The following is a 24,546-nucleotide window of genomic DNA, read 5'->3' as shown; positions in this document are numbered from 1 at the left end:
TCACCCATCGCCCCCACCCTGTCTCCCACTGGGTGCCCTCCCCATCTCTCCCACTGGGTGCCCTCCACCATCGCACCCACCCTGTCTCCCACTGGGTGCCCTCCCCCATCTCTCCCACTGGGTGCCCTCCCCCATCGCACCCATCCTCTCTCCCACTGGGTGCCCTCCCCCATCGCTCCTACTCTCTCTCCCACTGGGTGCCCTCCCCCATCGCACCTCCCCCATCTCTCCCACTGGGTGCCCTCCCCCATCTCTCCCACTGGGTGCCCTCCCCCATCGCACCTCCCCCATCTCTCCCACTGGGTGCCCTCCCCCATCTCTCCCACTGGGTGCCCTCCCCATCTCTCCCACTGGGTGCCCTCCCCCATCGCACCCACCCTCTCTCCCACTGGGTGCCCTCCCCCATCTCTCCCACTGGGTGCCCTCACCCATCGCAACCACCCTCTCTCCCACTGGGTGCCCTCCCCCATCTCTCCCACTGGGTGCCCTCCCACATCGCACCCACCCTCTCTCCCACTGGGTGCCCTCACCCATCGCACCCACCCTCTCTCCCACTGGGTGCCCTCCCCCATCTCTCCCACTGGGTGCCCTCCCCCATCGCACCTCCCCCATCTCTCCCACTTGGTGCCCTCCCCCATCGCACCCACCCTCTCTCCCATTGGGTGCCCTCCCCCATCTCTCCCACTGGGTGCCCTCACCCATCGCACCCACCCTCTCTCCCACTGGGTGCCTTCTCCCACTGGGTGCCCTCCCCCATCTCGCACACTGGGTGCCCTCCCCCATCGCACCCACCCTCTCTCCCACTGGGTGCCCTTACCCATCTCTCCCACTGGGTGCCCTCACCCATCGCACCCACCCTCTCTCCCACTGGGTGCCCTCCCCCATCGCACCCACCCTCTCTCCCACTGGGTGCCCTCACCCATCGCACCCACCTTCTCTCCCACTGGGTGCCCTCACCCATCGCACCCACCCTCTCTCCCACTGGGTGCCCTCACCCATTGCTCCCACCCTCTCTCCCACTGGGTGCCCTCCCCCATCTCTCCCACTGGGTGCCCTACCCCATCTCTCCCACTGGGTGCCCTCCCCCATCGCACCCACCCTCTCTCCCACTGGTTGCCCTCCCCATCTCTCCCACTGGGTGCCCTCCCCCATCACTCCCACCCTCTCTCCCACTGGGTGCCCTCCCCCATCGCACCCACCCTCTCTCCCACTGGGTGCCCTCCCCCATCTCTCCCACTGGGTGCCCTCCACCATCGCACCTCCCCCATCTCTCCCACTGGGTGCCCTCCCCCATCGCACCCACCCTATCTCCCACTGGGTGCCCTCCCCCATCTCTCCCACTGGGTGCCCTCCCCCATCTCTCCCACTGGGTGCCCTCCCCCATCGCACCTCCCCCATCTCTCCCACTGGGTGCCCTCCCCCATCGCACCCACCCTCTCTCCCACTGGGTGCCCTCCCCCATCTCTCCCACTGAGTGCCCTCCCCCATCTCTCCCACTGGGTGCCCTCCCCCATCGCACCCATCCTCTCTCCCACTGGGTGCCCTCACCCATCGCACCCACCCTCTCTCCCACTGGGTGCCCTCCCCCATCTCAACCACTGGGTGCCATCCCCCATCGCACCTCCCCCATCTCTCCCACTTGGCGCCCTCCCCCATCGCACCCACCCTCTCTCCCATTGGGTGCCCTCCCCCATCTCTCCCACTGGGTGCCCTCACCCATCGCACCCACCCTCTCTCCCACTGGGTGCCCTTCCCCATTGCACCTCCCCCATCTCGCCCACTGGGTGCCCTCCCCCATCGCACCCACCCTCTCTCCCACTGGTTGCCCTTCCCCATCTCTCCCACTGGGTGCCCTCACCCATCGCACCCACCCTCTCTCCCACTGGGTGCCCTCCCCCATCGCACCCACCCTCTCCCACTGGGTGCCCTCGCCCATCGCACCCACCTTCTCTCCCACTGGGTGCCCTCACCCATCGCACCCACCCTCTCTCCCACTGGGTGCCCTCACCCATCGCTCCCACCCTCTCTCCCACTGGGTGCCCTCCCCCATCTCTCCCACTGGGTGCCCTCCCCCATCTCTCCCACGGTGCCCTCCCCCATCGCACCCACCCTCTCTCCCACTGGTTGCCCTCCCCCATCTCCTTCACTGGGTGCCCTCCCCCATCTCTCCCACTGGGTGCCCTCACCCATCGCACCCACCCTCTCTCCCACTGGGTGCCCTCCCCCATTGCACCTCCCCCATCTCGCCCACTGGGTGCCCTCCCCCATCTCTCCCACGGTGCCCTCCCCCATCGCACCCACCCTCTCTCCCACTGGTTGCCCTCCCCCATCTCTCCCACTGGGTGCCCTACCCCATCTCTCCCACTGGGTGCCCTCACCCATCGTACCCACCCTCTCTCCCACTGGGTGCCCTCCCCCATTGCACCTCCCCCATCTCGCCCACTGGGTGCCCTCCCCCATCTCTCCCACTGGGTGCCCTCCCCCATCGCACCCACCCTCTCTCCCACTGGTTGCCCTCCCCCATCTCTCCCACTGGGTGCCCTCCCCCATCTCTCCCACTGGGTGCCCTCACCCATCGCACCCACCCTCTCTCCCACTGGGTGCCCTCCCCCATCGCTCCCACCCTCTCTCCCACTGGGTGCCCTCCCCCATCGCACCCACCCTCTCTCCCACTGGGTGCCCTACCCCATCTCTCTCACTGGGTGCTCTCCCCCATCTCTCCCACTGGTTGCCCTCCCCCATCTCTCCCACTGGGTGCCCTCACCCATCGCACCCACCCTCTCTCCCACTGGGTGCCCTACCCCATCTCTCCCACTGGGTGCCCTCACCCATCGCTCCCACCCTCTCTCCCACTGGGTGCCCTCACCCATCGCACCCACCCTCTCTCCCACTGGGTGCCCTCCCCCATTGTACCTCCCCCATCTCGCCCACTGGGTGCCCTCCCCCATCTCTCCCACTGGGTGCCCTCCCCCATCGCACCCACCCTCTCTCCCACTGGTTGCCCTCCCCCATCTCTCCCACTGGGTGCCCTCCCCCATCTCTCCCACTGGGTGCCCTCACCCATCGCACCCACCCTCTCTCCCACTGGGTGCCCTCCCCCATCGCTCCCACCCTCTCTCCCACTGGGTGCCCTCCCCCATCGCACCCACCCTCTCTCCCACTGGGTGCCCTACCCCATCTCTCTCACTGGGTGCTCTCCCCCATCTCTCCCACTGGTTGCCCTCCCCCATCTCTCCCACTGGGTGCCCTCACCCATCGCACCCACCCTCTCTCCCACTGGGTGCCCTACCCCATCTCTCCCACTGGGTGCCCTCACCCATCGCTCCCACCCTCTCTCCCACTGGGTGCCCTCACCCATCGCACCCACCCTCTCTCCCACTGGGTGCCCTCCCCCATTGTACCTCCCCCATCTCGCCCACTGGGTGCCCTCCCCCATCTCTCCCACTGGGTGCCCTCCCCCATCGCACCCACCCTCTCTCCCACTGGGTGCCCTCCCCCATCTCTCCCACTGGGTGCCCTCACCCATCGCACCCACCCTCTCTCCCACTGGGTGCCCTCCCCCATCGCTCCCACCCTCTCTCCCACTGGGTGCCCTCCCCCATCGCACCCACCCTCTCTCCCACTGGGTGCCCTACCCCATCTCTCTCACTGGGTGCCCTCCCCCATCTCTCCCACTGGGTGCCCTCACCCATCGCTCCCACCCTCTCTCCCACTGGGTGCCCTACCCCATCTCTCCCACTGGGTGCCCTCACCCATCGCTCCCACCCTCTCTCCCACTGGGTGCCCTACCCCATCTCTCCCACTGGGTGCCCTCCCCCATCTCTCCCACCCTCTCTCCCATCAATGCCTGTCTTGCTCCTCCCTCCCTCCCCCCTGGTTTCCGCTGCCAGCTCCGTGCCCCGGAAGTTGACGCCGGACCCGGGCCGGGGTCACTGAGGCCGCGATGCTGTCGCGCGGCTCCATCGAGATCCCGCTGCGGGACACGGACGAGGTGAGCCCGGGGTCCGGGGCCAGGGGCCGGGGGGGGATGGAGTGCGGGGACGGGTCGGGGCCCGGGGACAGGAGCACCGTGGCCGGGGAGTGGAGCCGGGAAGGTGGGAGCGGGGAAAACACCCGCGGCCTCTGGCTTGGGCTCCGGCTCCGAACTGAAATCAGCAGCGTTACCCCGAGGCCCTGACGGGAGGGTGTAGAGATCCAGGGGGTGGTGGGGAGAGAGTCCCCGGTATTCCCGGGGCTAATAGTTACTCCTCAACAAACATCACTAAAAACATGATCTGCTCATTATCACATCGCTGTTTGTGGGATCTTGCTGTGTGCGGATTGGCCGTGGGATCTCGCTGTGTGCGGATTGGCCGTGGGATCTCGCTGTGTGCGGATTGGTTGTGGGATCTCACTGTGCGGATTGGCCGTGGGATCTCGCTGTGTGCGGATTGGTTGTGGGATCTTGCTGTGTGCGGATTGGCCGTGGGATCTCGCTGTGTGCGGATTGGTTGTGGGATCTTGCTGTGTGCGGATTGGCCGTGGGATCTCGCTGTGTGCGGATTGGCCGTGGGATCTCGCTGTGTGCGGATTGGTTGTGGGATCTCGCTGTGTGCGGATTGGCCGTGGGATCTCGCTGTGTGCGGATTGGTTGTGGGATCTCACTGTGCGGATTGGCCGTGGGATCTCGCTGTGTGCGGATTGGTTGTGGGATCTTGCTGTGTGCGGATTGGCCGTGGGATCTCGCTGTGTGCGGATTGGTTGTGGGATCTTGCTGTGTGCGGATTGGCCGTGGGATCTCGCTGTGTGCGGATTGGCCGTGGGATCTCGCTGTGTGCGGATTGGTTGTGGGATCTCGCTGTGTGCGGATTGGTTGTGGGATCTCGCTGTGTGCGGATTGGTTGTGGGATCTCGCTGTGTGCGGATTGGTTGTGGGATCTCGCTGTGTGCGGATTGGTTGTGGGATCTCGCTGTGTGCGGATTGGCCGTGGGATCTCGCTGTGTGCGGATTGGTTGTGGGATCTCGCTGTGTGCGGATTGGTTGTGGGATCTCGCTGTGTGCGGATTGGCCGTGGGATCTCGCTGTGTGCGGATTGGTTGTGGGATCTCGCTGTGTGCGGATTGGTTGTGGGATCTCGCTGTGTGCGGATTGGCCGTGGGATCTCGCTGTGTGCGGATTGGCCGTGGGATCTCGCTGTGTGCGGATTGGTTGTGGGATCTCGCTGTGTGCGGATTGGTTGTGGGATCTCGCTGTGTGCGGATTGGCCGTGGGATCTCGCTGTGTGCGGATTGGTTGTGGGATCTCGCTGTGTGCGGATTGGTTGTGGGATCTCGCTGTGTGCGGATTGGCCGTGGGATCTCGCTGTGTGCGGATTGGTTGTGGGATCTCGCTGTGTGCGGATTGGCCGTGGGATCTCGCTGTGTGCGGATTGGTTGTGGGATCTCGCTGTGTGCGGATTGGTTGTGGGATCTCGCTGTGTGCGGATTGGCCGTGGGATCTCGCTGTGTGCGGATTGGCCGTGGGATCTCGCTGTGTGCGGATTGGTTGTGGGATCTCGCTGTGTGCGGATTGGCCGTGGGATCTCACTGTGTGCGGATTGGTTGTGGGATCTCGCTGTGTGCGGATTGGCCGTGGGATCTCGCTGTGTGCGGATTGGTTGTGGGATCTCGCTGTGTGCGGATTGGTTGTGGGATCTCGCTGTGTGCGGATTGGCCGTGGGATCTCGCTGTGTGCGGATTGGCCGTGGGATCTCGCTGTGTGCGGATTGGTTGTGGGATCTCGCTGTGTGCGGATTGGTTGTGGGATCTCGCTGTGTGCGGATTGGTTGTGGGATCTCGCTGTGTGCGGATTGGCCGTGGGATCTCGCTGTGTGCGGATTGGCCGTGGGATCTCGCTGTGTGCGGATTGGTTGTGGGATCTCGCTGTGTGCGGATTGGCCGTGGTATCGCGCTGTGTGCGGATTGGTTGTGGGATCTCGCTGTGTGCGGATTGGCCGTGGTATCGCGCTGTGTGCGGATTGGCCGTGGGATCTCGCTGTGTGCGGATTGGCCGTGGTATCGCGCTGTGTGCGGATTGGCCGTGGTATCGCGCTGTGTGCGGATTGGTTGTGGGATCTCGCTGTGTGCGGATTGGCCGTGGTATCGCGCTGTGTGCGGATTGGCCGTGGGATCTCGCTGTGTGCGGATTGGCCGTGGGATCTCGCTGTGTGCGGATTGGCCGTGGGATCTCGCTGTGTGCAAGTTGGCTGTAACATTTCTTATGTTACATTAGGGACAAAACTTCAAAAAGAATTTCATTGCCTTTCAAGGGCTTTGGGACGTCCTGAGTTTGTGAAAGGTGCTATACAAATGTAAGTTCTTCCTCTTGTTTTTGTTGCGCCCAGGCTCAACTGTCCCATCGAGCTCCTGGCTGGCTGGCCTCCCTCCCTCCATAAACCGGAGGTCATACAAAGCTCTGCCATTTGTGTCCCAACACGTTTTGCAGTAATGCCAACTGCACCGTCTCATAAAGCAGATACAAATTCTTAAAAATTAGAAGATTTCCTGTGTAAAGTTGGAGTCAACGACTCAGCCCATCGAGCCTGATCCGCCATTCAGAAGTTCATAGCTGATGATCTTTCTCAACTCCACTTTCCTGCACTATCCCCATATCCCTTAATTCCGAAAAATTTATCAATCTCTGTCTTGAATATACTCAATGATTGAGCATTCACAGCTCTCTGGGGTAGAGAATTCCAAAGATTCACAACCCTTTGTGTGAAGAAATTTCTCCTCATCTCAGTACTAAATGGCTGACCCCTCATTCTGAACTTGTGACTCCCTGTTCTAGACTTCCCAGCCAGGGCAAACATTTTCTCAGCATCTACCCTGCCAAGCTCTTTAACAATTTTATATGTTGCAATTAACAGTTGGTTTATGAACCTCATCAGTGGTTTATTTGATCTGTAACAAGGTGAGAGCTCTTTACAGAATCTATATTACTACATCTGAAAATGCTTTACAGAAAGCTTCTAAAAAAAGTCCTAGAACACAATACTGCTGCTACTGGAAATCTGAAAGGAAAACAGAGAATGCTGGAAATTCCTCAGCAGGTCAGGTAGCATCTTTAGAGAGAGATACAGAGTTAATGTTTTAGGTCAGGTTCTGATGAAAGGCCACAGACCTGAAATATTAACTAAGTATCTCTCTCTACAGATGCTGCCAGCTTACCTGCTGAGTATTTCCAGCTTTTTCAACGTTATTATGTATCTCAGTTTAAGGTTATAATGGCAGTGATTGGGGTGACAGCTGGACAAAGGTGATTTTATAAGTTTCCAATTGTTTTCTAGTTTATTATCTTTATTAGTTGTTTCCCTCTAAGAAATGGGACACTTTTGTTTGGGGAGAACCGGATGTCTTCTTATTTGTTTGTTAGAAAAAGCAACAATAAAAGATCTTATGCAACTTGCAACTACGGTAATGCACATTGTTTCTTGAGCATTGCATGTGTGCATTGTCCCTTTAAGAATTACAACTTGGGTGGGGGAGTGTAATCGGCTCTTTGCTCATCTGCCACCCTTACTAGACTTAATTTTATTTATTTATCTTAATCTGGTGGGAGGCATGGCGAGGAGACAGCGACAGGTAGCGGATCGGATGATTTCCATACAAAAAAGTCCTGAGATTTGAGAGTTCCATCATGAGATCATGAGTGAGGCTTAATTTTGCTTAAAAATCATGTTGCATGATTTGCAAAAATTGGTATGTCTGCGTTGACTCATCACTCCTCTGCTCACTAACCTGCATTGACTCCCTGTCCAGCAATGTATCGATTTTTAAAGTTCTCACCCTTGTTTTTGAATTCTTCCATGGCCTCATCCCTCCATGGCTCTGTAATCTCCTCCAGCCCCACGACCCTCCAAGATCTCTGTGCTCCTCCAATTCTGGCCTCTTGAGCATCGCTGATTTTAATCACTCCACCATTGGCAGCCGTGCCTTCAGCTGCCTGGGTCCTAAGATCTGGAATTCCCTCCATAAATCTCTGGCTCTCTCTGGTCTCCTTTAAGACATTCCTTAAAACCTACCTCTTTGACTAAGCTTTTGGTCACCTTGTCCTAATAGCTCCTTATGTTACTCATGTCAAATTTTGTTTTATAATTGCTCCTGCGAAGCGCCATGGGAAGTTTTACTATGTTAACGGCACTATACAAATGCAAGTTGTTGTTCTCTCTCTCTCTAACTAATTATATCCTAATTTTTGATTGTCAGTTTTCCACATATCTATGGAATAGCCTAGGATGTTTCTCTTTGACAAAGGTGCTCTATAAATGCAAATTGTTGTGAAGAAATGTACCCCATCTAAAACATTCTCCCGTCTTGTACCCTTACAGGTAACAACGTAACTAAATTTCTATGGTTTTCTGTACTTGTTTCAGATTTCCTGCCTTTTTCCTCTATTAATTAAATTGAAGGAAACCCTCTTCTTTCCAAAAATCCTTCACTAGGAAGGCAAAGGATTTGCCAATAGTTTTATTTGAGCAATATCTCTGTGGCAGAGCAATCTAGTTCTGAGGCAGTTGTTTTTATTTGAATTAATTCGTGAGATGCGGCTGTCACTGCTAAGACCGGCATTTATCTCCCACCTCTAATTGCCCTTGAGAAGGTGTGGTGGTGAGCAACCTTTTTAAATACAACAGTGACTTGCTAGGCCATTTCAGAGGGCAGTTAAGAGTCAACCAAATTGCTGTGGGTCTGGAGTCACATAATGATAGTAGGGGGTGACAGATTTTTTTCCCTAAAGGACATTAGTGAATCAGATGGGTTTTCATGACAATCTGGTAGTTACTGATAATAGTATTTTATTTCAGAGTTATTTAATTGAATTTAAATTTTCACCGGCCGTGGTGGGATTTGAACTCATGTCTCTGGATCCTTAGTCCAGGCCTCTGGATTACTCATCCAATGACATAACCACTATGCTACCATACCAAAGTTGATGTCTTGTGAAGGAATGGTGGATAGTCAAGGCTAACCTACATTTTATCGGTGTTTTTTAGGTCATTGAACTTGACTTTGATCAGCTACCAGAGGGAGATGAAGTCATCAGTATTCTCAAGCAGGAACACACCCAGCTTCACATATGGATGGCCTTGGCGGTTTGTATTTCACTATTTGTTACAGAGATGCAAAGCAGCACAGTTATAAATACACAACAATAATCTGACCATCGAAAGGATAAAATTAGATAAAGGGGAAGAACCTGAAGGATTGGCAGCACTCAGTAGAAGAGTCACCTGGTTTGGATGGGGTGCCTCTGAGGTTACTGAGGGAAGTAAGGGTGGACATTGCAGAGGCTCTTCCAACCCTTCGATATGAGGGTGGTGCCAGAGGACTGGAGGATTGCAAAGGTCAGACATCTGTTTAAAAAAAGAGATAAACCTGGTAACTACAGGCTTGTCAGGCCTAAGGTTGGTTATAGGGAAACTTCTAGAAACCATAATCCGAGACAAAATTTATTGTCACTTGGAAGAATGTGTGTTAATATATGGCAGCCAGCGTGGATTTGTTAAAGGCAAATTGGGTTTGACTAACTTGATTGAATTCTTTGATGAAGTAATGGAGAGGGTGGTGAGGGTCAAAAGGCATTTGAAGAAGCACCACATGTTAGTAAAATTAAACCCCATAGGATTAAAGGGACAGTGGCAGCTTGGATACAAAATTGGCTAAGAGACAGAAAGCAGAGAATAATGGTGAATGGTTGTTTTCAGGCAGGAAGGAAGTATACAGTGGTGTTTCCCAAAGGTCTGTGTTGGGACCACTGCTCTTTTGATACCTGTTAATGACTTGAATTTGGGTATACAGGGCATAACTTCAAAGTTTGCAGATGGCACAAAACTTGGCAATGCAGAAAACAGACTTCAGGAGGACATAGGCTGGTGAAATGGGCAGACACATGACAGATGACATTTTTAACGCAGAGAAATGTAAAGTGATATATTTTTAGGAAGGATGTCAAGGTCTTGAAGAGGATGGAAGGGACATTTAATAGAATGGTACCAGGGTTGAGGGACTTCAGTTATGTGGAAAGACTGGAGAGGTTGGGGTTGTTCTCCTTCAAGCAGGCAAGGTTAAGGGGAGATTTAATTGAGGGGCTTTGATAGAGTAAATAAAGAGAAACTGTTTCCAGTTGGTGAGGGGTCCATAACCAGAGGACACAAGTTTAAGCTAATTGGAACAAAGGCCAAAGTGGAGATGAGGAGACTTTTTTTTCCACAGTGAGTTGTGATCTGGAATGCACTGCCCCTGAAAGGGTGATGAAAGCAGATTCAGTTGTGACATTCAGAGGAGAATTGGATGAATACTTGAAAAGGAAATATTTACAGGGCTATGGGGAAAGAACAGGGGAGTGGGACTAATTGGATAGCTCTTTCAAAAAGTCAGCACAGGTATAATGGGCTGAATGGCCTCCTTCTGTGCTGTATGATTCTAATAGTTTTTTAATGCGTTCTTGGGATGTGAGTGTCATTGGCAAGGCCAACATTTATTGTCCATCCCTAATTGCCCTTGAGAAGGTGGTGGTGAGCTGCCTACTTGAACCACCGCAGTCCATGTGGTGTATGTACATTCACAGTGCTCTTAGGAAGGGAGTTCCAGGATTTTGACCCAGTGACAGTGAAGGAACGGTGATATGTTTCCAAGTCAGGATGGTGTGTGACTTGCAGATGGTGCTGTTCCCGTGTATGTGCTGCCCTTCTTGCTCTAGGTGGTAGAAGCCACGGGTTTGGAAGGTGCTGTCGTAGGCAGCTTGGAGAGTTGCTGCAGTACGTCATGTAGATTGTACACATTACTGCCACTGTGTGTGGTGATGGGATGAATGAATGTTTAAAGTGGTGGATAGGGTGCCTATCAAGCAGACTACTTTATCCTGCATGGTGTCAAGCTTCTTGAGTGTTGTCGAAGCTGTACTTGGTCAGGCAAGTTGGGAGCATCTGCCCATTTTAACATCACTTGTGAGGACATAACCGAAATCTGTCATCGGAGACAGAGTGAGAAAGTGGACAAGTACCTGATCAGAGAGAATTGGCATGGATTTTTGATGGATAAGTCATGTCTGACTAAATTGCTTGAGGAGCTCACTAAAGTTAAACTGCTCTTGTTGGTGGCGGGAATCTAGGACAAGGGGACATAACCTTAAAATCAAGAGTTGGACCATTCAGGAGAGAGGTTAGGAAGCACTTCATGCAAAGGGTGGTAGAAGTGTGGAACTCTATCTCACAAAAGGCAGTGGATGCTAGCTCATTTAATAATTTTAAACCTGTGATTGGTAGATTTTTTTTGTTAGCCAAGGGTATTAAGGGATTGGACGCCAAGGCAGGTAGATGGAGTGAGGATGCAGATCAGCCATGATCTCATTGAATGGCAGAGGCTCAAGGGGCTGAATGGCCTCCTCCTGTTCCTATGTTCCAAGTGTGCTGCTCTCAGTGTGATTCTCAGACTTGTAAATCTCAAAGCTCTTTTTTGGTTTTTTAGATTAGATTAGAGATACAGCACTGAAACAGGCCCTTCGGCCCACCGAGTCTGTGCCGAACATCAACCACCCATTTATACTAATCCTACACTAATCCCATATTCCTACCAAACATCCCCACCTGTCCCTATATTTCCCTACCACCTACCTATACTAGTGACAATTTATAATGGCCAATTTACCTATCAACCTGCAAGTCTTTTCTTGCATGCAAATTGAAAATATTCATATCTTAAAGCTCGAGTACTTCAAGCAAGGCAAGACGGAAGATTTCGTGAAGCTGCTGGAAGCCGCTCGTATCGATGGAAATTTGGATTACCGAGATCATGAGAAAGACCAGATGACCTGTCTGGACACTCTCGCCGCTTACTATGTACAGCAGGCTCGGAAAGAAAAGAACAAAGATGCGAAGAAAGAGCTCATCACGCAGGCCACCCTGCTGTACACCATGGCCGACAAAATCATCATGTACGACCAGGTAAGGTCACAGCAGACGTGAGGTGAGGGATGGTATGGAATGTTATGGTGAAGTTAGGTATGTCATGTTACAGCGATGTGAGGTATACTGCGGTGAGGTTCATTGTTTTATTCATTCATGGGATGTGGACGTTGCTAGCTAGGACAGCATTGATTGCCCGTCCTAATTGCCCTTGAGAAGGTGGTGGTGAGCTGCCTTCTTGAACTGCTGCAGTCCATGTGGTGTAGGTACACCCACAGTACTGTTAGGAAGGGAGTTCCAGCATTTTGACCCAGCGACAGTGAAGGAACAGCGATATAGTTCCAAGTCAGGATGCTGTGTGGCTTGGAGGGGAACTTGCAGGTGGTGGTGTTCCCATGCATCTGCTGCCCTTGTCCTTCTAGGTGGTAGAGGTCGCGGGTTTGGAATGTGCTGTCAAAGGAGCCTTGGTGTGTTGCTGGTGCATTGTGGTGGGGTAACGGCGTGGTATAGTGGCGATATGGCAAGGTATAGTAAGCAACTCAGCGAGGTACGATATGGCATGGTACAATGTACATCGCCCTGTGCCCTCTCTCTGAAAGTGTTCTCCCCTTAGTCCCATTCCCTATCCTTTCCCCATTTGGCCATCACCTGTGTCAACTCTTCTAAGGCCCAAGGCTACAATAATGCTTTAGAATTTCCAATTGTCAGTGACTACCCTGCCTAGTGACACATTGTGTTAGGTTAGTACTGTGCCATTGCACTGTCTATATAAACACACAAGCTTGGGTTTCCTGCTCTATATCTTGCTGCTAGCAGTTTATTTAAAACAGGTAAATGTTAGTGTTTAAAAAATATACCAATTAGCAAAACTTAGTATTGTAATACTAATTGATTCAACCGCCTTTGCGATAACTAGCGAACCAGAACCTTCTGGTCATAATTAACTAAATGTGTTGCAGTCTCAACAGTGTCTTGCCTCTTGGGTCGAGCAGTGCAACAGGTTGGGTTTAGAATCCACAGTTTGTTTCCTCATCTGGTCCAGTTTTGTACCACAGGAGTCTGTGCTCTACGGGCTGTTCCCAGGGACGCACGCCGAGACAAGCATCAACTGCTGTTGGAGGACTATCAATTCGGTGAAAGATGCCCTTTGGTCTGCCCGAAACTTGCTGGTCTTCCAGCGCAAAGAGTTGTCCACCACCGAATGATGCAGACTGGCACATTCCAAGGTCCAGGACTACGTGCTGAGGGACGCACTAAAGCTTGGGGCAGCCGCAGCAGAGGCTCAATGGGGAAAGACCACAGTGTAAGGTCCCCCCACCAAGCTGAACTGAGGGGCTGGATCCATGGGAAACCCCTCAAACTGTATCGGGAAAATTTTGTGTGCTGTAAATGTAAAAATGTATATGGCATGACAATGAAATGGAAGAGTTGTGAGGCAACTCATGATTGTATAGAAGGAAACTGATCACCTTTGCACTGTTTGTATTTTTTGACTTGATGCTGTTTTAAACGGTTTGGGAATGTAATTTTTACAGATTTTTATGAATAAAGTATATTTTGGGGGGGAAAAATCTGGTCCAGTTTTACAAAGATTACTCTGGGCAAAACTGGGCCTCCTAGGAATATTGGAATTGCTGCTTAAAAAAGACCCAAGGTCCATCTGGTTCACCTACCATTCTGGTAGTCACGTGATCCAACGATAATGGTGTTGTTGATTAATCAATCTCTTATCAATGAGTCTACAACAGACTCAGACATGAGGTGAGGAAAATCCCCAGTGATAGAGCTTTGGGAGCTATAGGTCCAAAGTCACCTGTTCTTCGCAAGCCAGTTACACTCACCATACATCATGTCTCAAATTATTCATAGACTGGATCCCAAAATATTACTTTCTGAAAGGAATCTCTAATTTACATTTGAATGAACCAACACCAACTGTTTCCAGTCATGGAATGAGGTTGAGAAATACTTGTCCTGGTTATTCTGAAAGTTTAGTACTATATCCCCATTTGAGGAGTGTTTAAAATTATGAAGAGGTTTTATAGATGTAGAGAAGATGCCTCCATTTGTGGAGGGAGACCAGAACTAGGAGCCATAAATATAAGATAGCCACTAATAAAGTATTCAGGAGAAACATCTTTAGGCGGAGAGTGATGAGAATGTGGAACTTACTACCACAGGGAGTAGTTGAGGTGAATAGCATAAGTGCATTTAAGGGTAGCTAGAGGGAGAAGGAAATGAAGGATATGTTGATGGGGTGAGATAAAGTGAAGCATGAACACCGGCATGGACCTGTTGGGTGGAATGGCCTGTTTCTGTGCTGTAAATTCTATGGAATGAATTTGTTCTCTGCTTGAAAGGTGTTTTACTTGATCATCTTCTCTATGCTTGTCTTTAGAACCATTTGCTGGGAAGAGCCTGCTTCTGCCTGCTGGAGGGGGATAAAATGGACCAAGCTGAGGCACAGTTCAACTTTGTGCTGAATCAGTCGCCAAATAACATCCCTGCACTCCTGGGTAAGAACTCTCTGAATGCGAGGTATACAATAGGATCTTGTTTCTGAATGAGAGAAGAGGCAGGTCCTTCGCACTACAGAACAAAAGAATTAAAATTAGTTATTGAGCAGTTAAGTCAGGGAAATGTCCTAGAATCATAGAAGTTTACAGCACAGAAGGAGGCACTTTGGCGCATCGTGTCTGCACTGGCAGACAAGTAGCCATCCAGTCTAATCCTACTATCCAGCTCTTCGTCCGTACCCTTGTAGGTTACGCACTTCAAATGCAATCCCAAGTACTTTTTAAATGTTATGAGGGTTTCTGCCTCTACCATCCTTTCAGGCAGAGTGTTCTAGATTGCCACCATCCTCTGGATGAAAAGATTTCCCCTCGAATCCCTTTAAACCTCTGTCATGCTAGGCCCCCACCTGCCAAGAATGAGGCACATTAATTTTGTCATGAGCATTGATTTTAAACTGTTACTGGAGTGAAGAAAGGACTTGTTAAACAGATCAGCTGTGGCTGGAAAGGACATTTGCATATTAACAAACGGTGATTGGAAGAACAAAGGACCATTCCCTGACACATTCAACCCACAATGGACCTTGATCACTAGGTATTGTGTGTAAGAGGAGCATTCCAGAGACTGCTGTAATCCAAGACGTGGTCAGAGCAGTTAGTCACATGACTAACCTGCTTTGCAACTTGGGTTTTTCTGAATCGTACAAATAGTTTAAACTCCGAGTGTCTGTTTGCTCCTGGACTGAGAAGATCTCTCCTGTCTGCTCCCATCTCTTTCTCGCAAGCCTTTGAATCCACTGAAGACACATGAACCCCAAGAGAGAAACGTCTCCTACAGCAAAAAAGGTTTAAGAAGAATACTGGGCCCCAACGAAAAGCAAAATCTACCTACAATCAAGGACTCTACAGTGAGCTCGAAGAACCATAACAAAAACTCTTCAGATATTGCCTCAAACTTTTCCACTTTATTTTTCTTCTGCTCTTTTCTGTCTCTATTTACATGTTTGTATCACATATGCATGCTAGCGTGGGCGCGTCGTGTATCTGTAGGCATTAACCGAATTAGAGTTTAAGTTTAATAAATTTCAGCTTTTCTTCTTTAAACCTAAGAAAGCCTGTTAGTGCTGGTTTCTTTCCCTTATAATTGGAAAGCGGTGAACAAGGATTCACCAAGGGGGAGCTAAAAACATGGTGTGTTTAAAATTAAACCCTGTTACGGTAAGACCCGGTGAAGGCTGGAAGGGAACCCTAGACCTCTTTTTCACCTGGTTGTAACAACCTCCTACCTCTTAGCCTAAATTTATGCCCCTAGTTATGGACCCCTCAACCAAGGGGAATAGGGCCTTCCTATCCACTCTCTCTAGACCTCTCATAATTTTATACACTTCAATTAGGCCTCCACTCAGCCTCCTCTGTTTCAAAGAAAGCAACCCGAGCCTATCCAGTCTTTCCTCATAACTAAAATTCTCCAATCCAGGCAACATCCTCGTAAATCTCCTCTACCCTCTCTAGTGCAATTATGTCTTTACTATATGCGGTGACCAGAACTGCATGCAGTACCCTAGCTGTGGCCTAACTAGTATTTTATACAGTTCCAGCAAAACCTCCAAGCTCTTTTTTTTCTGTGCCTCGGCGAATAAAGGCAAGTATCTTGTATGCCTTCTTGACCACCTTATCTACCTGTCCAGCCACCTTCAGGGATCTTTGGGCATGCACCCCAAGGTCCCTCTGTTACTGTACACTTCTCCATATCCTACCATTTATTGTGTATTCCCTTGCCTTGTTAGCCTTACCCAAATGCATTATCTCAAACTTTTCCAGATTGACCACTGTCCAAGCTTTTTGTCTTTGTGAGTCGCGAAAGTGCCTACTGTGGAGCCCCAAGGGGCTACATGTAAAACTTACTAATTTGCAGTTGATTCTAGCTGTTATGAAAAGAATTTGCATTTATGTGGCATCTTTTGCATCCTCTGGTAGTCTCAAAGTGCTTCACAACCAATTAAGTACTTTTGATATGTGGCTACTGTTGTAATGTAGGAAGTACAGCAGCCAATTTGCTCACAAGCTCCCACAAACAACAATGAGATAAATGTCCAGATAATCTGTTTTAGGTTTTAATTGAGGAATAAATATTGGCCAGGACACCAAGGAGAACTCCCTGCGCCATTTAAATAGTATTGTTGAATTTTTTATGTCCATCTCGTTATTTGTTTATTAATTGTATTTATGCACAGGTGGTGGGCATTAACTAGGGATTCAATTGTGCTCCTATAAATAGGACCAGACAAACTGGTTGGTAGGTTAACAGTGCATGTTTGGAATGTGTTTTTCTGCAAACTAATACTTATAAAAAGTGTGTAAATATTGGCTCCAGTTCTATCATTTACCACCTGGCTTTCTGGAACACACCTGAGAGGAGAGACAGGTCCTCAGTACAATGCTTCATCCAAAAGACAGCATCTCCAACAGTGCAGTGCTCCCTCAGTACTGCACTGGGAGTGTAATCCTTGATTACGTGCTCAAACCCACAACCGTCTGACTCAGAGGCACGAGTCCTACCCACAGAGCCACAGCTGTTGGTACTAAGAGATCTTGCTGTTCTGGTTTAGGATTTATCTGACTCAGGATTTAGCTGCCAATGAGGCAAAGGTGTTGAGAGCATCTTTTCTTAAATCTCCGGCCCACAAACACGGACGGACAAACCAGCAAAGTAGTAAACACGAGTTGATGGGGCTTCAGTGGCTGGATTGCTGAGCCTCAGGTGACTCAGGAGCCACAGTTTGAACACCCTCTGAGTTGAATAATCAAGTTAATTGTCTGACCTGTTGAATGTCTCCTTATTTTTCCTCTGCAGGTAAAGCTTGTATCTCCTTTAACAAGAAAGATTACAGAGGTGCTTTGGCCTATTACAAAAAAGCCCTTCGGACCAATCCTGGATGCCCAGGTGAGGAGTGGCTCCATGCACCCAGCTATAGACTCAGTGAGAATTCATAGACTTGATTAACAGCAGCGTAACCCCCAACGGTCTTCTCCTAAAGATGCCATTGAATTTGCCTTCAACGATTGTTGTTCAAGGGTTTAGACTGTAATGAAATATACGGGTTTGAAACATGAATTGCAGTGCTAGTAGAACTCTAAGATCAAGTATCAGCTGTGTTGAAACATCTTGCACTATAACTAGCGTCACACCTGTCCTTGCCAACTTCTCCTGGCTACCTATTCCCAAATGTATCAACTTCAGAACCCTCATTCACAAACTCCCACCCACAGGCAGGTACAGTATTGTGATTATGTTATTGGACTAATCATCCAGAGAACATGAGTTCAAATCCCACCATGGCAGTTTGTGAATTTGTATTCAGTTCAAATAATCTGGAAATTAAAAACTAGAATCAGTAAAAGTGACCACAAAGCTGTCGAATTTTTACGAACCAATTAGTTCACTCATGTCCTTTAGGAAAGGAAAACTACTGTCCTGACTGCTTAGGGCTCATATGTGACTTTGGGCTTATATGTGACTCCAGTCCCACATCAATGAGGTTGACTCTTAACTACCCTTGGAAATGGTCTGGCAAATCACTCAGTGGTATCAAACTGTTACCAGCCATTGAATAAGACCCACCTTCTCAGGACATGTAGGGATTAGCAATAAATGGCCAGCCTTGCCAGTGATGTTTATATCCCGAGAACTAATTTTTAAAATTTACAGAATCATAGAATTTGTTACAGCGCAGAAGAAAGCCATTCGGCCCATCGTATCTGAACCAGCTCTCCTAATAAGCATTTCAGCTAGTGTCACCCCCCGCCTTCTCCCCATAACCTTGTACATTCTTCCTTTTCATATAACAGTCTAATTCCCTTTTGAATGCTTGAATTGAATCTGCCTCCACCACATTCTTAGGCGGTGCATTCCAGACCTTAACCACTTGCTGTGTGAAAAAGTTTTTCCTCATGTCACTTTTGCTTCTTTTACCAAATACTTTAAATCTGTGTCCCCTCGTTCTCGATTGTTTCATGACTGGGAACAGTTTCTCTCTATCTACTCTGTCCACACCCCTCTTGATTTTGAATACCTCTATCAAATGTCCTCTCAGCTTTCTCTTCTCCAAGGAAAACAGTCCCAACTTCTTCAATCTATCTTCATAACTGAAGTTCCTCATCCCTGAAACCATACTTGTGAATCTTTTCTGTACTCTTATCTAATGCCTTCACATCCTTCCTAAAGCGTGGCGCCCTGAACTGATCGCAATACTCCAGCTGAGGCCAAACTAGTGTCTTATACAAGTTCAACATAACCTCCTTGCTCTTGTACTCTATGCCCCTATTAATAAAGCCCAGGATACTGTATGCTTTATTAACTGCTCTCTCAACCTGTCCTGCCACCTTCAATGACTTATGCACATATATACCTAGGTCCCTCTGCTCCTGCACCCCCTGTAGAATTGTACCCTTTGTTTTATATTGTCTGTTCATTTTCTTCTTCACAAAATGAATCACTTCACATTTCTCTGTGTTGAACTTCATCTGCCACTTGTCTGCCCATTCCACCAACTTGTCTCTGTCCTTTTGAAGTTCTACACTATCTTCCTCACAGTTCACAATGGTTCCAAGTTTCTTATCATCCACAGACTTTGAAATTGTGCCCTGCACACCAAGGTCTAAGTCATTAATATATATGAGGAAAAGCTCTGCCTCTGCAACCGCCTTGTGTCCTTTCTGATTCTGATCCACTGTTTCTTCCCACCCGCCGCGCAACAACCCGGCACAACCTTCTACCAACTTGCCCTGCAATCTGGAACTCTTCTTTGCTACCTCTCCCTGACCTTCCAGCACCACCATGAAACCTCCCTCTTCAACCATGCCTCCCTCCCCCAGTGTTTTGCCCATTTGTGAAATTGTCTTGCGGTAAAAGTGGTTTCAGCTAGTAATCTTCAGCTGTCCCAAAAGCTGGATTGTAGTATGTGTTGTACATCATTTGATGCAGATTTCTACATTAATGTGTGGGAATCACATTGACAGTAAAAATAATCACAACTTTATTTAGTAAAACCAATCAGGTAGCTTACAGTATCTTCTGTACATGTGTTCTGTCAGTGGTTATGCACTGATGGTGTTTAAATTTTTTTTTTTAATTACTCTATTTCCCCATTAAAGCTATGGTTTGACCACATCAAAGCAGCGCTCAAGTTCAGTTCTGGGAGCCACGCCCTAGGAAGGATAGATTGGCCTTGGAGAGGCTGCAGCCCAGATTCACCAGGCTTAAAGTGGTTAATTATGAGGATAGGTTGCACAGACTAGGCTTGTAGTCCCTTGAATGCAGAAGATTAAGGGGTGATCTAATTGATACAAAAGCAAGATATCGGATGGTGGAAATCTGAGTTAAAAGCAGAAAATGCTGGATTTGCCTTGTCAAAATCCCTTAAATGCAACACTTCCAACTTGAAAAACCGAGCAAGAATTTGATGCGATAAATTTATCGGATTGTGACTCTTGTTCCTTCTCTCCACAGCTGAGGTACGGCTGGGAATGGGCCATTGCTTTGTGAAGCTGAGTAAGCTGGAGAAAGCTCGGCTGGCATTTGGAAGGGCTCTGGATCTTAACCCTAAATGTGTAGGGGCGTTGGTGGGGCTGGCTGTCCTGGAACTGAACAACAAAGAGGTGAGTTACCTGCCTGTAATTGTATTCTAATCTGGAGATGGAGCAGGGCTGACATAGAACAGATACAGCAAATCTCCCATCAAACATGGTTACTTTTATCATTGAATTTAAAACAGGCGCAGCAATAACTGGCATTTATACAGCGCCTTTAACATAGGAAAACTTCCCATGGAGTACAATTTAGAAGTGTCTCTACTGGCAACATAATGCAATGCAGTGATAGTCAAAGCTTTCTGCGCGGGGGGCTCCCACAAGACCCCCGTCCTAACCCTAAAAGACATTGTCAGATTCCTGAAGGCAGACCATAGCCCTGCATAGAATCATACAGCACAGAAGGAGGCCATTTCATCCAGCATGCCATTGAAAGAGCTTTCCAGTTACTCCTAATGTCCCGGCTCTTTCCCCATAGCCCTGCAAATTTTTCCTTTTTAAGTCTTTTGTCCCATGCTCATTTGAAAATTACTTAATCTGCTTCCATCCCTCTTCCAAGGAGTGCATTGCAGATCATAATGACTCGCTGTTTAAAAGAATTCCATCTGCTCTCCTCTTTCTTTTGCCATTTACCTTCAGCCATGATTCAATAGATAGTGCTGTCACATCTGAATCAGAAACTTCTGGGTTCAAGTCTCACACTGGAGACTTGAGCACATAATCTAGGCTGACACACCCAGTTCAGTACTGGAGGATTGCTACGCTGTTGGCCGTCTTTCAGATGAGGAGTTAAACCAAGGCCCCGTGGTGGACGCAGTAGGTTCCCTGACATTATTCGAAGAAGTAAAAGCAAAATACTGCGGATGCTGGAAATCTGAAACAAAAACAAGAAATGCTGGATTCACTCAGCAGGTCTGGCAGCATCTGTGGAAAGAGAAGCAGAGTTAACGTTTCGGGTCAGTGACCCTTCTTCGGAAGACCCTTCCGAAGAAGGGTCACTGACCCGAAACGTTAACTCTGCTTCTCTTTCCACAGATGCTGCCAGAATTATTCGAAGAAGAGCAGGGGAGTACTCCCCAGTGCCCTGGGCTGATATTTGTCCATAAACTAACACTGCTAAAGCAGATTATATGGTCATTATCTCATTGCTGTTTGTGGGATCTTACTGTGTACAATTTGACTGCTGCATTTTCTACATTGCTACAGTGACTATATTTCAAAAGTACTTCATTGTCTGTAAAGTTCTTTAGACATCCTGAGGTTGTTAAAGGCGCTATATAAATGCAAGTTTTTTCTTTTTACTTTAAATCTGTGCCCACAGGTTACCAACCCTCCTGACAGTGGGAACAATTTCTCCTTATTTACTGTATCAAAACCCCTCGTAGTTTTGCTGTGGGACTAATTAATGGAAAACAAAGGGTTCAAAGTACAACGAGACATGTTTTTAGGGAGAATGGATTGAGAGAGATGGTGATTAAACAGGCAGGTGAGTTGGTTCTAAGGGGGCACAGATTTGGTTTCATGGTCTCTTCCAATTCCTGAAAATTCATATTCTCTTGTGTCCTTCAATTGAATTTGCAGGATACCCTGAAAACGTGGTATTCTGCTGGTGGAAATGAGAGGCAGGTAGAACCACTGCTGGTGAATCTTGATTTATGCCAGTGATGTGGCCCAGCTAAATGTACTTGCGATCATTATGTACTGAATGGTGAATAAAGTGAACTTACAAACCCTTTGTTGTTTCCCTAGGCTGATTCCATCAAAAATGGCGTGCAGCTACTCTCGAGAGCTTACACAATCGACCCCAGCAACCCCATGGTGTTAAATCACCTGGCCAACCACTTCTTCTTCAAAAAGGTACAAACTCATGCAATATATGTGTATGTAGTGTAGTGGTGATGTTACCAGACTACTAATGTAAGGACCTGGGGACTAATAATCCTGGGGCCCAGGCTAATGCCCTGGGGACACTGGTTCAAATCCCACCATGGCAGCTGGTGGAAACTAAATGCAATTAATTAATAAAAATCTGGAATTGAAAGCTAGTCTCATAATGGTGCCATGAAACTATCATTGATTGCTATAAAAACCCATCTGGTTCACTAATGTCCTTTAGGGAAGGAAATCTGCTGTCCTTACCTGGTCTTGCCTACAATTTGACTCCAGACCCACAGCAATGTGATTGACTCTTAATTGCCCTCTGAAATGGTCTAGCAAGTCACTTAGTTGTCAAGGGCAATTATGGATGGGCAACAGATGCTGGTCTTGCCAGTGACGTCCACATCCCAAGAAAGAATTTTTTAAAAATCCATTGAACATGAGTTCAAATCCCACTATGGCAGTTTCTGAGAATTTGAGTTCAGTAAAAGTGACAATGAGGCTGTAAGATTGTTGTAAAAGCTTAACTGGTTCAGTTATGTCCTTTTAGGGAAGGAAACCTGTTGTCCTTATCTAGTCTGAGCCTATATGTGACTTCCTTTCTTGATGGGTTTTTCTTCCGAGCTATTTCAGTTTGTTGTGTCTTGCACCTTGATGTACCATTTGTTGAGCAGCACAGGGAGGTTAGAGAAGTCTAAGAATGAGAGCGATATATGGTTTATGCTGTAAGATATTTTTGAGGCGTGCATTGAAAGAAGCGTTTTGTTAAATAAAAATGATACCTACAGTTTTCCATGGGCAACAGTTTCAACCTTTTTGTAAATGGTTCTCAATTCTGTTTGATCCTGTTTCTCTCTCAGGTTAGGAATGTTCCAAGTTTATTGTCTCAAAGTTACATAGGTGCGTTCCATGGAACATCAAGAGCTACACTGAAGTATATATCTACATTCCTTCTAATTTACAGATGTCTCAAGTTGCTGGTACTAACAGACCTTGATGTTCTGATTGAGGGTTTAAAAACTACCCTTTCTAAACTTCCAGGCACCCTCCAAAATTCAAACCAGTGAGTGGGAAGAAATAAGGACTGATGTTTTTATTCGTCTCATGTAAATGGTTTGTTTAAACATTACGGGGCGGCACAGTGGCGCAGTGGTTAGCACCGCAGCCTCACAGCTCCAGCGACCCGGGTTCAATTCTGAGTACTGCCTGTGTGGAGTTTGCAAGTTCTCCCTGTGTCTGCGTGGGTTTCCTCCGGGTGCTCCGGTTTCCTCCCACAGCCAAAAGACTTGCAGGTTGGTAGGTAAATTGGCCATTATAAATTGCCCCTAGTATAGGTAGGTGGTAGGGAAATATAGGGACAGTTCGGGATGTAGTAGGAATATAGGATTAGTATAAATGGGTGGTTGATGGTCGACACAGACTCGGTGGGCCGAAGGGCCTGTTTCAGTGCTGTATCTCTAAAACTAAAAAAACTAAAAAATTACAGTACCATGGAGTTCAGATTCTTGATTCCACTTTTTATGTCCCTTTTTAGGATTACAGCAAAGTACAGCACCTGGCTCTTCACGCCTTCCATAACACTGAGGTGGAGGCAATGCAAGCGGAGAGCTGCTATCAGCTGGCCAGGTCCTTCCATGTCCAGGTGAGTTAATGGGAGCTTTTCAATCCAGCCATTGTGTTCCATAGCAATAGGGATATTAACTTGCGTGGACTGAGGTATTAACAAACAGAAAGATAGGAACAGGAGGAGGCCATGTGGCCTCTGGAGCCTGTCCCGCCATTCAATTAGATCTGTATCATAACTCCATTTACCCACCTTGGTTCCGTATCCCTTAATACCCTTACACAGCAAATCTCTGAAGTCTTAATTCCAGGGCCGGGAGTTGTCTGAGTTATCAGGAATGCTTGAAAGAAATCTGGCTTGTTTTTGGTAAATAGGAGATTTCAAGACAGCCCTGTTACAATCTTCCAGTTTATAAAGACCATCAGATGGATTGTTCACTATGATTATCAGGTTCAAAGTGCAGGGGACATAAGTTTAAAACTGAAAAAGCTGGTGAACATTTTTGCACATAAAGGCACAGAATTGTGGAGTAGAAGGCCAGTGGAATTCACATTATAAACTGGTTTAATCGACAAATCGATAACCTTTAGTCAGGATGAAAGAAGGTTGGATGGGGATCAATAGCAAAGGGGAAAAGAGATTCATTGGGCCGAATGAGCCTTTTGCTGTTTCTAAAACTTCTTGCAGAAGTCGTCAAAGAGGACAGGGATTATTTCACTCTGGTTAAAGAACTAGGTCCATTGGGCTGACTGGCCCCTTCCCACAACATCTAGGATTCTGAAAATCATAGGTCAGGTCTATTCTCCAGTTTTTGTGAACTAGGCCACGGATCACTTGTCCATGTGTCACACTTTATAACTTAAAAAACGTGGCTCAATTTCTGTACGTAAGTGCACATTCAAAGTAAAGGCCTGCTACCCCACCCGAACCTGACGGGACCTGGCAACATGTGTCGGGTTCAGGTTGGGTCGGGTCACACATCCGGGTCCGGCATTCGGGCTCGGCTCGGGTCGGGCCGGATCTATCACCGCCTCAGGTAAGTGACTTTAATGTTAATTTACTGTTTGAACTTTAA

General features: G+C 48.6%; 1 protein-coding gene across 1 annotated transcript in view; it reads left to right on the top strand.

Moving 5' to 3' along the window:
• Positions 1-3,906: 3,906 nt before the first annotated feature.
• ctr9 (CTR9 homolog, Paf1/RNA polymerase II complex component) overlaps positions 3,907-24,546 on the top strand; it is an 81,177-nt gene continuing 60,537 nt past the window's right edge. Inside the window, exons 1-8 of the mRNA XM_068046701.1 lie at positions 3,907-3,991; positions 9,015-9,113; positions 11,724-11,963; positions 14,323-14,440; positions 17,295-17,384; positions 19,950-20,098; positions 21,779-21,886; positions 23,442-23,549. Coding sequence (XP_067902802.1) covers positions 3,944-3,991; positions 9,015-9,113; positions 11,724-11,963; positions 14,323-14,440; positions 17,295-17,384; positions 19,950-20,098; positions 21,779-21,886; positions 23,442-23,549 — 960 coding nt within the window. The 5' untranslated portion in view covers positions 3,907-3,943. The remainder of the gene's footprint in view (positions 3,992-9,014; positions 9,114-11,723; positions 11,964-14,322; positions 14,441-17,294; positions 17,385-19,949; positions 20,099-21,778; positions 21,887-23,441; positions 23,550-24,546) is intronic.

Source organism: Heterodontus francisci, chromosome 14 (genome assembly GCF_036365525.1).
Source record: "Heterodontus francisci isolate sHetFra1 chromosome 14, sHetFra1.hap1, whole genome shotgun sequence".
NCBI classification, from domain to species: Eukaryota; Metazoa; Chordata; class Chondrichthyes; order Heterodontiformes; family Heterodontidae; genus Heterodontus; species Heterodontus francisci.
Note: the sequence above shows the minus strand (reverse complement) of the source record. Positions and strands in the feature narration are given on the sequence as shown.